This window comes from Aplosporella prunicola, assembly GCF_010093885.1.
Source record: "Aplosporella prunicola CBS 121167 unplaced genomic scaffold K452scaffold_20, whole genome shotgun sequence".
Taxonomy (NCBI): domain Eukaryota; kingdom Fungi; phylum Ascomycota; class Dothideomycetes; order Botryosphaeriales; family Aplosporellaceae; genus Aplosporella; species Aplosporella prunicola.
In genome coordinates this window covers 693,954-706,262 of record NW_022983548.1, presented here as the reverse complement: position 1 = coordinate 706,262, position 12,309 = coordinate 693,954, and the positions used below count along the sequence as shown (strand labels likewise).

The following is a 12,309-nucleotide window of genomic DNA, read 5'->3' as shown; positions in this document are numbered from 1 at the left end:
AGTGATGGAAAGCCCTGCGGGCGATGGTTAAGTCGTTGAATCGTGAATATTGAGACGGTAGGTAGTCAGGCGGAAAGCTCTTGAGTGAGCGCATCCTCACTAAGAAAGCACGATCTTACTAAGCTCAACACGTGATGGTCATTCAAAATCTCTCCTATCAACCCAGACAGGGAATATTTTTATTTCACAAGAAAATGGGTCTTCGTCAAGCATTAGAAAACACTTAAAAAAGCGATTATGATATTTGTGTGACAGCCATTCCTCCAACTCCAATGAGGCACGTGCTAACCGACTCCACTAAGACAGACATCGAACCACCAGGCCATCCTGACAACTGCATCAACCTGAGACAACTGTACTTCTTATTCTTGCCCATCACTTTGGCTGTGGCTTCATTTCCGTTCAACCCTTGCTCTTCGTAAATTCTTTAACCTGTCCTTCGTATCGATTCAACAGTACTCGCATGCTGTGTTTTTTCCCGTTGGATGAACGCGACCCGCTCAATTGGCCATTGTAGCCAAACTCGATGACTTTCGCCTACAAATTTGCCTACGCCCGCAATGACATGCTCTGCCCAGCCCTCCAGAAACCAGATGAATTCCAAGTTCTTGAGAAGGACCGCAAAGTGTGCTGCGATAATGAGAGATGTAGGCTTCCTCTCCTGTAATCGGGTGGTAAAATCCTCATCCAACTGGTATGGCCACACGAATGCGTTTTGATGGTCCCCGTTGCCATGGTAGCTGCCATCCAGTCCGCCATACGTTGCCATGTAACATAGACGAAGCTTGTCAAAAGCGTCGAGGTCTGTTGCAGGGTCTGAGCCGTCGAGTGGTGCAGCGATGAATTCCCGTAGGCGTTCGAAATGGTTGATCCAGTCCAGACGAGGACATTGAAACATTTCAGCGGCAGGTTCTGCAGCTATTGGTGGAGCTGGAGGTTCTACCACGCCCGTATACAACGGACCAGCGGCGATCGTTCCTATACCCACTGAGTCGATGATGCTTCGAAGCCCTCTCAGCAGGGGTAGCCATTGCGGCGGGCCTTGCTCGCTAAATAGAAGATATTCGCCCGGCATAGGACCCCGAGCAAAGGCGTTCATGCATGCGAACACAGCCCCGGTGTAGATCGCATGACAATCTTTAACATCAAAGTGGGCCAGAAGCTGAGTGACTCCTTTGAGTCCAATCTCGGAATGGTTTTCGGCTAATGAGTAGTAGTATGATCGTCGTTCGGGCTCCAGACGCGCAAGGTCCAGGGCTGAAAACTCGTAAATAAAGTGAAGAATGAAAGGATAAGTAAACCCTAGCATAGGAGCCCGCATGCGAAGGGGATCATGGACAGGTGGGTTGCTGGCAGCATGGTTGTATTCTCGCGTGGTAAAATGGTGTAGGAGCCTGAGTTCTTCCAGATTCTCCATTGAACGGGAAGTGCGCTGATATGGAGGCGGCAATGTTCCTAGCGAGGAGCTCTCTGTCGAAGCCGGTGATAGCTGGCTAGCAGAAGTAGAGCTTTGATCCTCATCACTCCAGTTCGTTCTCGGTCTACCGCGCTTTCTTTTTACTGGCGGTCCGTAACTGTTCGAGAACATGGACCGTTCGAAAGGTTTGTCCCGCAAACCCTCAGCCTTGTCGCCGTAGTTACATTTGACCCCGAAAGCACTGCAGTTTTTGCATTCAGGCTTCCCCTCGTCACACTAGAAGGATTAGACGACATCATGTTGTTGGAGTGATGACCCACCTTGATTCTCCGTTTCTTGCAATTTGCACAGCCAGCGCGCGACTTCTGATGCGAGCGTCTTAGACGTCTAGGCCCAACCTTTGTCTGTTCTGACGATGATCCATCCATCTTGTTGAATAAGGATACGCGAACTGCTGCATTGGGGATTTGATGCGTACCGCAACGCCACTTATACGTAGTAAGTCCCATCACGCTATAGAGTAGGGCCGATCCTCTCCGACTGCGCTATGCCCGATCGGGTATTTTGCGTATACGTTAAACTTGACACGCGCACGTACCTTCAGGAGGTGGGGCTCACTGCCGTTACCATGGGACGTTGCTACTGACACCATCTTCCACGTGCGATACTCCCGGTAGCAAATTAAACTCTGCCAGGGCGATTTGTTTGCGATTGGTGGGTACTGCGGACTATACTGTATTTTCCATATCTTTTTCCACCTTGGCTGCGTCCGGATCTACGAGGCGTCGCGTGCACTGCCACCGCACGAGAGAAGGTGATGTTTCGTGGAGGTTCTTTTCTTTGTCTAGTTCACTTTTGGATTAAACACGTCTCACGGAGAACATCACTGGACCCTTGGTGCCGACTGCCGGAATTTTCTACTGTAATTTCTGGGACTGCTAACTACTCTAGTCCTGCGAAGTGCTGGTATAAAGCTCCCGGCAACGCGCCTTTGAATCAGAGTCATTTGTTACTGCAATTCCCTCAAACTTATACCCCGTCGCCCTTCTCTCGCTGCATTCGCGCACCGCACTCCTTCAGGGTATGTCAGTATTGAGAATACCACCTACCACGAGTCTTGCCCTAACAAGTTGAAATTAGTAAATTTCGAGACAAATATCAAAATGGTAATTAATCATCATAGTCAACATCACTAGCGTCTGCCTCATATCATCTATCACTAAAGCCGATGCCGTAGGTTAGACAGTAAGCTAACCAAAACACAGGGCAACTTCTGTGCATACACCCTTGGGTTCTTTTTGCCGCCGCTGGTAGTGGCCCAAAGACGTGGCTGCGGTGCTGATTTTCTGATTAACTTGGCCATGTGTTGTTTAGGATGGTTGCCTGGTGTTATCCGTAAGTCTTTGTTTTCTGTGTTTCGAAAATTAACCATTGACTTTGCTAACCTCTTCACTAGACGCCTGGTATATCATTTCACATCATGAAAAGAAGGTGTACGAGAGTAACTGTTAGATTATCAGAAGCAGAATGGGGAATAATTATTGATATAAAATACCCTTCAACTTGAAAATGTGTACTTCTAATCTAGTGTCAGGCGTTCGGAGACTTGTTATTGCTGATAGTGGTATCTCTATTAACCTTGGATTACCCTAATTTTATTCCAAAGTTCAGTAACAAGGCCTAATCTACCTCAAACTTATATCGCAGTGAAATATTCGCTTCCTCGGTTGTTCCTCGTTACTGCTAGTTGTACAGCAATACTTCTGTGTGTCCTGATCGATGCCACGTTGCGAGATGTGCTCCACAGCTGCGACATATGTGTATAATGTCCTTGGTCGCCGCTATGCAGTATGGTACGCAGCAAAGAATGCATGTAAAGGCCCAGGTGCCAACCGCCCATGCACTAAAGGAAGTTATAAGTCAGCACTTGTAGCATCACATATTATATAAACCAGGCTACTGGCATACACCCAAACTGCTGGACTTACTGAGTCGTGTTTCCGATCTTCTGTTTAGTTACTGTCATGCCGTGGAAGTTACAACCGGGGCATTCGACTGGTGCAGGGGAGCAAGTCAAGCCAGAGAGTGGGACAACGGTTTGAAGTGGCTGGCTTTTCTCTGGCCTGTCTTGAAGTTCAAACGAAGTGGACGTCGTCGAATGGGGGTACGCAGGTGGCTGCTCGTTAAGAGACTTGCTCATCGTCGCGGCGCTATGGAAAGGTTGATAGAATCTTTGGTAGTTGGTGAAAGGCAAACATAGAACTTGGCAAGGAAAACGACGCTTGCAGATTCAGTTGGATGTAAGGGCAGGACAACGCATTTAAATGTCAGTCTTAAATATAGAGGGTACCTTACTACGTAGTATCAGCCATTTGTATTGCCTCCGTATGCGCCGGTGGGGTCGGATAGCAACGAATCAGAAGCGTTTTCGCCGGGGAAGACTTGCATAGGTACGAATTCATGTGGCTATTATGAAACAGTAGTATCAGGCTGAAAGCTCCGTAGTGGATATATGCAACCCCCCTTAACATCTGCTCTCCCAATGCACGACATTGCTTGAATAGCGTGACGGTCGGAGCCAGGTGACTGTATGAGTGTTCTAATATGGATTGAGGCCGTGCATTGCACAGTGGCGATGCCAGCATGCTGATTATGGGTTATGGGGTTAATCGAAACGTTGGCATGCTGGACACATAGCCTGAGCACCTCCAACGGGCATTTGACATCAGCCTACGTAATTCTAAGCCGCAGGTCCACAGCCACTGTCACATAATTATTGGCTTGTGGAAATGGTGAAAAATGACGATTCAATCAATTCAGTAAAAGCCAAAAAAAGTATTTTATTATTGTTTACCTTCGACCTAGCTACTCCTCATTCCTCAGTTCATCCAGGCAAATACACATGGCTGTAACGATGGATAAATCCACATTTGGAGCCACAGTCACGGCGTATGACTGCTGTCCCCCTATGAGCTCCCTTGCATTAAAGTATTTTCGATCAATAACCGCAGCCGTATGGCCATCTTTTGTTGATATCTCGGCCCTCGAATCAAAAAAGTTTCCTTCCATAACCAGCTCTTCCTCTGCGCCAGTAGACGAAGTGAAGGAACAAATGGCTTTGGAGCCGATGACTATTTCAATTTAGCACCTTATTAGACAGCTAATGCCCAGACGGAAGCTTACATTGAATCTTTTTACGAAGCTCAAAAATTTTGTTGCCGGCGGGATCTTGGCCGTAGAAAGTCTTGTGAAGAGTGAAGTGTTCTTTTCGAATGTCAAAGAGAGTATTGCCGTTGGTATCGCAGAGATGTTTGCGACCGGACAGTGTGAGCGATTCTCCGTCGATTTTGAAAGCAGTGAGTTTGCTTCCATCAAATTTCACGCTGAAAGAATCCCCAGACAACGAAAAAACATGCTCTTTCAAAACGAGCGTTTCCGAATTTTGTGCGATGAGGCTTGGGAATATCCCAATAAGCCTGGGTACAGGTGCGAGATGCATGATTGCTGAAGAGGAATAATGAGTGAACGAATGTAAGCCGCTATTTGAAAAGATAATGGTACAATGGTGCAAAGCTTGAAGTGCATACGTAACCCCTTTTTATGGTGAAGACTCAAAATTTCTGTTCCTTCAGCCCATTCCTTCCCGAGGCCTTCTATCCGAACACCGATGAATGGCCGACCCGTATGGTGGCGGTGCTGCGGTTCGGCAAACGTATACGCAAAATTACTGTTTTGGGACAAGCGTCCTCCGGCTCCGCGCTTAGACCATTCACTAAAAATTCAGGGGGTCTTTGCGTTTACGTGGCGCCGCAGCCCCACCCTGCGTTTTGCATGGATACCCTTTGCCCCCCTACTCGCCTTTCCTAATACAGTAATTTAGCGTACACGTATAAGCAGGGTTGAACTTCGACTGAGCAGGCCACTCTATGGAGTCCACTCCACAAGCCCAATCATGATTACACCCACCACTTAGACGAGTACGGTACGAAAGGCGGAAGTTCCATGGGTTAAGTCTTTGGTTGAAGACTTTGTCTCGAAACATATATGTAGGACGCCTTTCGCCCTGCTGCTTGACCTCCACTCCAGGATCACAGCACCTTCATTTTTCTTTCAACCATTGCTTGGCCAGGGCCTCACCATGAACAGTACATCGCCACTCTCGCAACTCTGCTCGCCAGTGAAGATTCCGAACCCGACTCTCTTTGGCGCAGAAATCCTCAACTTGTCGGCCAACTTGGTCACAAACTACAGTTCGTACGCCCCGGAACAGTACAATTACAACCATCCATCCATCTACGCCGACGGCCTCGACTTTTGCAACATCACCGTCACTTACACTCATCCCGGAGAAAATGACACAATCAATGTCGAAACATGGCTCCCGTTAAAGTGGAATGAGCGGCTGCAGGCCGTGGGTGGCGGCGGCACGGTAGCTGGTCGCTTCATGCTCTCTTATATTGTGATGAACGGGGCTATCGCCGAAGGCTATGCCACTGTCACTACTGATGCAGGCCTTCCGACTGATCTTACTTCCCTGCACTCACCACTTTTGAGCCCCGGAAACACGCAGCTGTATGAACAGTTGAACTTTGGCTCTGTCTCATTGAACGACGAGGTATTTATTCCTTCGCTACTTTTACAGTTATGAGGAGTATTGGCCGTATCCTAAAGCAAAATAGGCAATAATCGCGAAAAGCCTCATCAAGAGTTTTTACGGACGGCCTCAAAGATATTCGTATTGGAGCGGCTGCTCTCAAGGCGGTCGTCAAGGTTTCACACTCGCTCAACGCTATCCCACGGCATATGACGGCATCGTCGCCTCTGCTCCCGCGATGAACACGCCACGATTCGCTCCTTCTTTGTATTATCCGCAACTCGTCATGAATCAACTCGGCCGGTATCCCCGCAACTGTGAGCTCAACGCCATCACCGAAGCAGCTATTTCGGCTTGCGACAAGGACGACGGCGTTACCGATGGCGTCATCTCCGACCCTGCTTCCTGCGATTTCGACCCGTTGAGCGTTGTTGGAAAAGTCTTCAACTGTTCTGACACTGGATCAAACATGAAGATCAGCCATGACGCCGCTGTGGTTGCCAATGCTACCTGGTCCGGACCGTTCTCGCATTTGGAAAGACGTATCTGGTACGGATTGGAGAAGGGTACCATTATTGCAGGCTCAAATGGTGAAACTACCGGAATTGCCTCCACTACTTGCAGTAGCAACGGAACATGCACCGGAACCCTAAACCAAGGCAGCTCTTACCTGCAGGGATATGTCGCTAAAGATCCAATATTCGACGTCACAAACGTCACTTTGAAAGAGTACACCGACATGATCCACTTTGGCATTCAGCAGTTCGACGCATTTACCGGTTCGAACGACCCGGATTTGACGGCCTTTCGTGAGGTGGGCGGCAAAATTCTTTCCTACCACGGTCTTGTTAGTAGCCCAACACTGAGCTTTTCACCAACAGCACAGTAAACTGACCTCTTTGAATTCAGTCCGATCCGATCATTCCTCCAGGTGGCTCAAGGCACTACTACGATACTGTTTCCGAGGTCATCCCAGAGGTGCACGATTTCTACCGCCTTTTCGAAGTTCCGGGCCTCAGTCACTGCTCAGGTGGCATGGGAGGCCAACCCACTACCATTTTTGACCAAATGGTTGCGTGGGTCGAGAATGGCACGGTACCTGACACGATCCCTGTCAACTTCAAGGACGGCCAGGGCAAGACTCAGAACCGGATCCTGTGCCCGTACCCGCAAAAGGCGCAGTTCAACTCTACTTGTGGCGACAGCTCCAAGGCAGAGTGCTTTCATTGCTCAGAAAGCGCTTAATTCTTGACAAGAGCCACCTTTCTCTCGCCTTTCATCATACTAAGTTTGTTTTATGGCTTAGTTATCCCTAACTGTCGGCATATCGTATTTTAAAAAGCTGTCCGCTCTGTTTTTTGTTAACTTTCTAGATATACTTCGCAAAGTAGTACTAGAATAAATATCAAAGAAGAACCTATTGCCCTTCTCTTTACTTTTCTCCTTCACTGACTAACTGCAACTTAACATGATACTTCTATTGAATAGAAAGCAAGCTGGTAGGAATGCTCTGTTTAAGCCGGTAATAGCTGACTAGTAGATGTTTTTCGCTACTATAAACGTCTTACTTTTGGCGCTTACGGCAGTAGAAGCAAGTGAAAAAGTTCAGACAAATATCCCGGTATGATAGCTAAGCTAGAGTGTATATTTCTATCTATTTAGAAAAAAAGAGCAAAGCTATTGAATGAAGACAGAAATAAAGAGAAAAAGAGTGAATGTAGTGAAGATAGTACAGTATGTGCTTTATCCTACTCTAGAAGTAGTTGGTCGGCTTCCATAGAATGACAGAGGTAAATCCGCTCAGCAGTACAGTTCAGGGTTCTTTAATGACCCAGCTCCCAGGCAATCATAGGGCGCTGATCAACTGTGGAAACGCTGATATCATGAAGCTTCAGGCCATTGAACTCGGAAGCAATAGCGTGGTCCGCCAGCATCCAAACCTTGGAAACGCCGCTGCTCGAGTAGGCCATAGCATTGTAAGGAGCGCCGTCAGTGTGTTTGAGGTCAAATTCCGGTGTGGTAGCCTTCTTAGCCTCTTTTGCTTTTTCGACAATCTTCTTAGCAGTCTCGTTATCGACATCGACGCCGATAATGTGCTTCAGGTCTGATATCTTGACAGGAGTCTCCTTGCCCTCTTCGGACTTGTTGTACTCCTCGACGGTCGTCTTCCAGCATTGGAAGAGAATTTCAGACATCGGAAGCCGCTTGCCAACAGGGAGATCTTTGCTGTAAAGACTTTCTGGCTTACCCGGCGCTTCCTTGCTGAAGAGGCGGGATGGCATCATCGTCTTGTACTTGGCGGAGATAAAGACTTCGACGACGCATACTGTATTGTGGCATTCTTCCTCTTCTTTATAGCCATAGAGTGTGTACTTGTCAAAGACGTTGAAACCCCCCTGAATGGCCGGATTCTTAGGTATGGGAATATTGGCGACCTTGCTAATCCACTTCTGAGCATCTAGGTCTACTTGCGGGTTGGTTTTTTTCTGTTTTTTAACGTTGTAGTGCTTGATGACATTTGTGTAGTCGTGGTCATTGGAATGACCATTGGCATAAGCAGCTTCTCCCTTTGACAAGAGCTCTTTGCCCTTCTTTTCGTAGTCGACACCGTCGAAAACCCAGTCTGAGGTCACGGACGCTTTATCGGCTCTTTCGTTGAGACTGACGGATCTTGTATCCGGGTTGAAGGGTGCGGCTTGGGAAGAGACGGACAGGAGGCCGTAGACGAGACCTGCGAGGATTGGTTGGAAACGCATAGTGGATGGATGAATCCTGGTTGACGAAAATGAATGTGATAGTAGGCTAATGAATGTTGAGGTGAATGATGGGCTTGAGAGTGTTGCTGTAGTACAACCACATCGAACCTTTCCTTGCTCTTAAATAATTGTCCCTCGCCCCTAGAGCCAACACCTCGACATGTTGCTAATATTAGCACAGTCGGATCATTACTACCGGTTGTCTTTTGAGACTAAACAATGGCCGAAACGAAAGGTTGGTTGGTAGAGAAACAACTCCGAGAATGTACTATTAGGGTTGAGCTGGGGCCTAGCAACGACCTTGCTAGAGGATGCGATTATGCCTGACCATGTAAATGTGTTGCAAAAGAGCAACTACGCCTCATTATCAGATCACTCGAATTAGCTATGGAGCAAAAAATCCTTATGCGGGATTACAACGGGTCTAAAGCTTTACATTGCCCCTCTATGTGTATGTTGTATTGCGTTGTGTTGGTGGGGGCCAGTAATAGATCTTGATGGGGACTGAGGCGGAGCCCGGTTAGTAAAGAGGTATGGCAGCGGCTATTCTCCACCCCCCCTCTTGGAGCCCTATCGCTTGCCTAATCTGGTGATAATAGTTGAAAGTTACTTTTGCGACTTTGCGACGCGTCTATGTATAATACCTCTATAATACCTCTCTGTAGCCATCTATGCCCGCTACTATAGCGTATGTATAGAGCGCTCACGCGCGAGAAAAAGCGACTTTGTAATATATAATTATTTAATTAACTACGGCTCTCCGCATAGTGTGCTATGCACTAAGTTAAAAGATATGGCAATTTTTAGTTAATTTTTAGTATAAAATAAGAGATGCCGGGCTGACTGCCAAGAGAAACAGACCACGCTACCAGGTAGCGCTAATAATTTGTGGGGGCTGAAAGCCTTATCCAGGGTCGCAACAGATCCACAGTTTTACTTCGCCCCTATAAGTTATATTGTGCGGTGTGGTGGTGTGGGCGAGGATTAGGGCTGAACCGAGCACATCGATTTCAACCCCTACGAAAATATTTAAGACCCTAACACTTCTTCTACGCCCTTCTTGACAACTTTTATCATGGCCGTATCGATACTTCCTTTGGAACTATGGCGCACAATCCTAGAGCACATTGTTTGCGACATTGGCTTAAAGCAAGCAATTCAGCTGCGCCTCATCAACCGTAAGAACACAACGCCGCACGCCGTACAACCACTAACGCCTCTCAGAATTCTTCAACAAAGAGATCCTTCGCGCTATTGCAGTGACGCAAACCTTTGAAGCTTCTGTAAATGACGTCCTTGAGAGTTACCCAACAAGTCAAGACGTTCTGTTTACCGCTTGCTATGTGGCCCAGCGCCCTCATACCATTCAAAAGCGGAATCCGAATCGTCTCTCGGTTTTCATCAATGGGGTTTTAGATGAACTTGCGGCTGTGGATGGCGGCTATCCGGCGCTATCAGAAGACGGCGATTTTCGTCTACAGTGCATCCGAACGCTGTATGAAGAATGCCGAAGGGTCAGAGACTTTTATTCGGAACAAAAACAAGAGGCCGCCGAATCTTCGCCTACAAGAGATGACGTCCTGCTCGCTGCTATCCGCCTAGATTGCCTGTCCTTTGTCGAGCAAGCAACCCGAGGAGTCGAGATCAACAATATCAACAGCGATACCTTCGGCATGCCACTACACGCAGCCGTCAAATCAAAAAGCCAAGCCATGGTCCGTCTCCTAATGTCGCGCAACGCAGACGTCAATCGGCTCGACGGTTTTGATCTAGCTCTCAGAGGCGCAGCTATTTTAAACGACAAAGAAATCTCACATATTCTACTAGAATCGCCAACTGGGCACTGCCGCTCCGGCGTAGCCTTCAATCGCTGCATAGTTGAAGCCTTCAAGCGCCAGCATCTCGAGCTCGGATGGTTATTAATAGATCACGCCCAAGGCCAAGACATCGAAATCGCACTCACCCAATCTCTGCGACGAAGCAGCCGCAACGGCTGGACCGAAACTGCACGCTCGCTGCTCGACAGAGGCGCAAACATCAACGGTACCGGCGGCGTCTTCTCGCCCCCGCCACTCGAACTCGCGGCTTTCGGCGGCCATGAGGACACCGTGCAGCTCTTGCTCGAAAGAGGAGCGAGTCCGGAAGCCGGATCCGGTCGCCTTGGGGCGATAGTCGGGGTGGCGTATAGCGGACACGCAGGGGCCGGTCGAAAGCTGCTTGATGCGGGCGTGCAGCTGCCACCGAGCGCCTGGACGTTGCTGCTAGAGAAAGCGGCACGGCACGAGTCTGGTGACTTTATCCGCCTACTTGTGGAGAGGGGTGTTGTGGATCTTCACGCGCTGGATGATGGTGATTTAGCTAACCTTGTGGTTTATGCTTGTGCATACGGGAATATCGACTTGGTGAAGTTCTATGTCAAGCATGGGCTCCCTGTTGCAGGTCCGCTGTTTGAGGAGCATTGCGATGCGCAACCAATTGCTTTCGCAGTTGCATATGGGCAAAGAGATATGGAGAAGGCTCTGCTAGAGCTCGGTGCTACGCCTGTAGATCTTTCGCAGAGTTCTTTTGGGGAGGGCTTTGCTGATGGGTCGTACCCTTGTGCGCCACCGAAGATGGAAAAGCCACGAGAGTATGATATTCTATACTGAGTAGTATAGTACAAATTATAGTCGGTCTGACCTCGACTAGTAACCAGCTGCTCTGTTAGCTGGTCCAGACACGTAGGGCTGCGAAAAGCGAATCCTGCAGGGTGAAAAAGACCGATTTGTAGAGACAGAAAGCGAATGATTGTAAAAACAGTGAATGAAAGTCGGTTGTCGATCCTTGTCTGCCTACTGATAGCTCGAAGTTGTGCTATGAACGACCTACTAGCTAAGAAGACGTGAAAAACCAAAGAGCAGTCAGCTCTGCCACACTAGTACGGGGCGGGTTGAATCAAATTAGGCATAACCCCGCCCCGGCCAGTCCGGGCCAATTAGAGACTAAACAGACGCCTTCGTAATAGAGAGCCATGGGTTGTTGCGTAGTATTGTGAAAAAGCATGTGCTATTGCTAAACCCGTATTAATATTGCGTATGATGTTGCATAGCAGACGCGGGGCCAAAGCTACTTAGCTAGTAGGTGCTTACGAAGGAGTTCGTTATTGGTATGGAAGCGTGCGACAACGCTAAACCCCCACCAAATTCTGAACTTCGGATAATTTAAAGCAAAAGAATAGCAGTGGCTTCTATAAACTGCTCTCTATTCCATTATAAAATCCCAGTGGGATTTTGTATGCAGGTCGCTGTCTGCGCTTAGTTGAAGTTGACTTGAGTTAGTGGACCGCTTCCTCACCAAAAACGAACTCCTTCGTAGCCTAATTAGGTTCTTGTCGGCTCTCCACTGCGCGGGCATGTAGAGGTCACGTAACATGCGCGTGTAGGTTAAATATCGTCCCATTCGCTCAAACCCATGCTAAGGCCTCGTAATTCAGTCGTATTCAGCCCGACGGGAGCCCATTCGACCCCATAATAGCCCAGGCGGAAACGTTCCTAATTAGGAAA

The 12,309-nt window shown here is 48.3% G+C and overlaps 7 protein-coding genes across 7 annotated transcripts; 3 read left to right on the top strand and 4 right to left on the bottom strand.

Moving 5' to 3' along the window:
- Positions 1-344: 344 nt before the first annotated feature.
- K452DRAFT_360668 (uncharacterized protein) lies at positions 345-1,845 on the bottom strand (the record flags this gene model as incomplete). The annotated part of the gene is made up of 2 exons (XM_033546358.1): positions 345-1,693; positions 1,738-1,845. The coding sequence occupies 2 exons, from the start codon at positions 1,843-1,845 to the stop codon at positions 428-430; spliced, it is 1,374 nt and encodes a 457-aa protein (XP_033395177.1). The 3' UTR covers positions 345-427.
- Positions 1,846-2,292: 447 nt separating this feature from the next.
- On the top strand, positions 2,293-2,950 carry K452DRAFT_290014 (uncharacterized protein). Its single transcript, XM_033540929.1, has 4 exons — positions 2,293-2,498; positions 2,558-2,583; positions 2,683-2,812; positions 2,874-2,950. The coding sequence occupies exons 2-4, from the start codon at positions 2,581-2,583 to the stop codon at positions 2,927-2,929; spliced, it is 189 nt and encodes a 62-aa protein (XP_033395176.1). The 5' UTR covers positions 2,293-2,498; positions 2,558-2,580; the 3' UTR covers positions 2,930-2,950.
- Positions 2,951-3,160: 210 nt separating this feature from the next.
- Positions 3,161-3,617, bottom strand: K452DRAFT_232652 (uncharacterized protein; the record flags this gene model as incomplete). The annotated part of the gene is made up of 2 exons (XM_033537250.1): positions 3,161-3,320; positions 3,406-3,617. The coding sequence occupies 2 exons, from the start codon at positions 3,615-3,617 to the stop codon at positions 3,161-3,163; spliced, it is 372 nt and encodes a 123-aa protein (XP_033395175.1).
- A 586-nt stretch (positions 3,618-4,203) lies between these two features.
- On the bottom strand, positions 4,204-4,916 carry K452DRAFT_337642 (uncharacterized protein; the record flags this gene model as incomplete). Its single annotated transcript, XM_033545269.1, has 2 exons — positions 4,204-4,548; positions 4,601-4,916. 2 exons carry the CDS (start codon positions 4,914-4,916, stop codon positions 4,283-4,285), a joined length of 582 nt encoding a protein of 193 aa, XP_033395174.1. The 3' UTR covers positions 4,204-4,282.
- Positions 4,917-5,555: 639 nt separating this feature from the next.
- K452DRAFT_232760 (uncharacterized protein) lies at positions 5,556-7,256 on the top strand (the record flags this gene model as incomplete). The annotated part of the gene is made up of 3 exons (XM_033537258.1): positions 5,556-6,032; positions 6,097-6,858; positions 6,921-7,256. The coding sequence occupies 3 exons, from the start codon at positions 5,556-5,558 to the stop codon at positions 7,254-7,256; spliced, it is 1,575 nt and encodes a 524-aa protein (XP_033395173.1).
- Positions 7,257-7,834: 578 nt separating this feature from the next.
- On the bottom strand, positions 7,835-8,767 carry K452DRAFT_300494 (uncharacterized protein; the record flags this gene model as incomplete). The annotated part of the gene is made up of 1 exon (XM_033542338.1): positions 7,835-8,767. The coding sequence occupies one exon, from the start codon at positions 8,765-8,767 to the stop codon at positions 7,835-7,837; it is 933 nt and encodes a 310-aa protein (XP_033395172.1).
- Positions 8,768-10,494: 1,727 nt separating this feature from the next.
- On the top strand, positions 10,495-11,415 carry K452DRAFT_337638 (uncharacterized protein; the record flags this gene model as incomplete). The annotated part of the gene is made up of 1 exon (XM_033545268.1): positions 10,495-11,415. One exon carries the CDS (start codon positions 10,495-10,497, stop codon positions 11,413-11,415), a length of 921 nt encoding a protein of 306 aa, XP_033395171.1.
- Between the last annotated feature and the right edge of the window lie 894 nt (positions 11,416-12,309).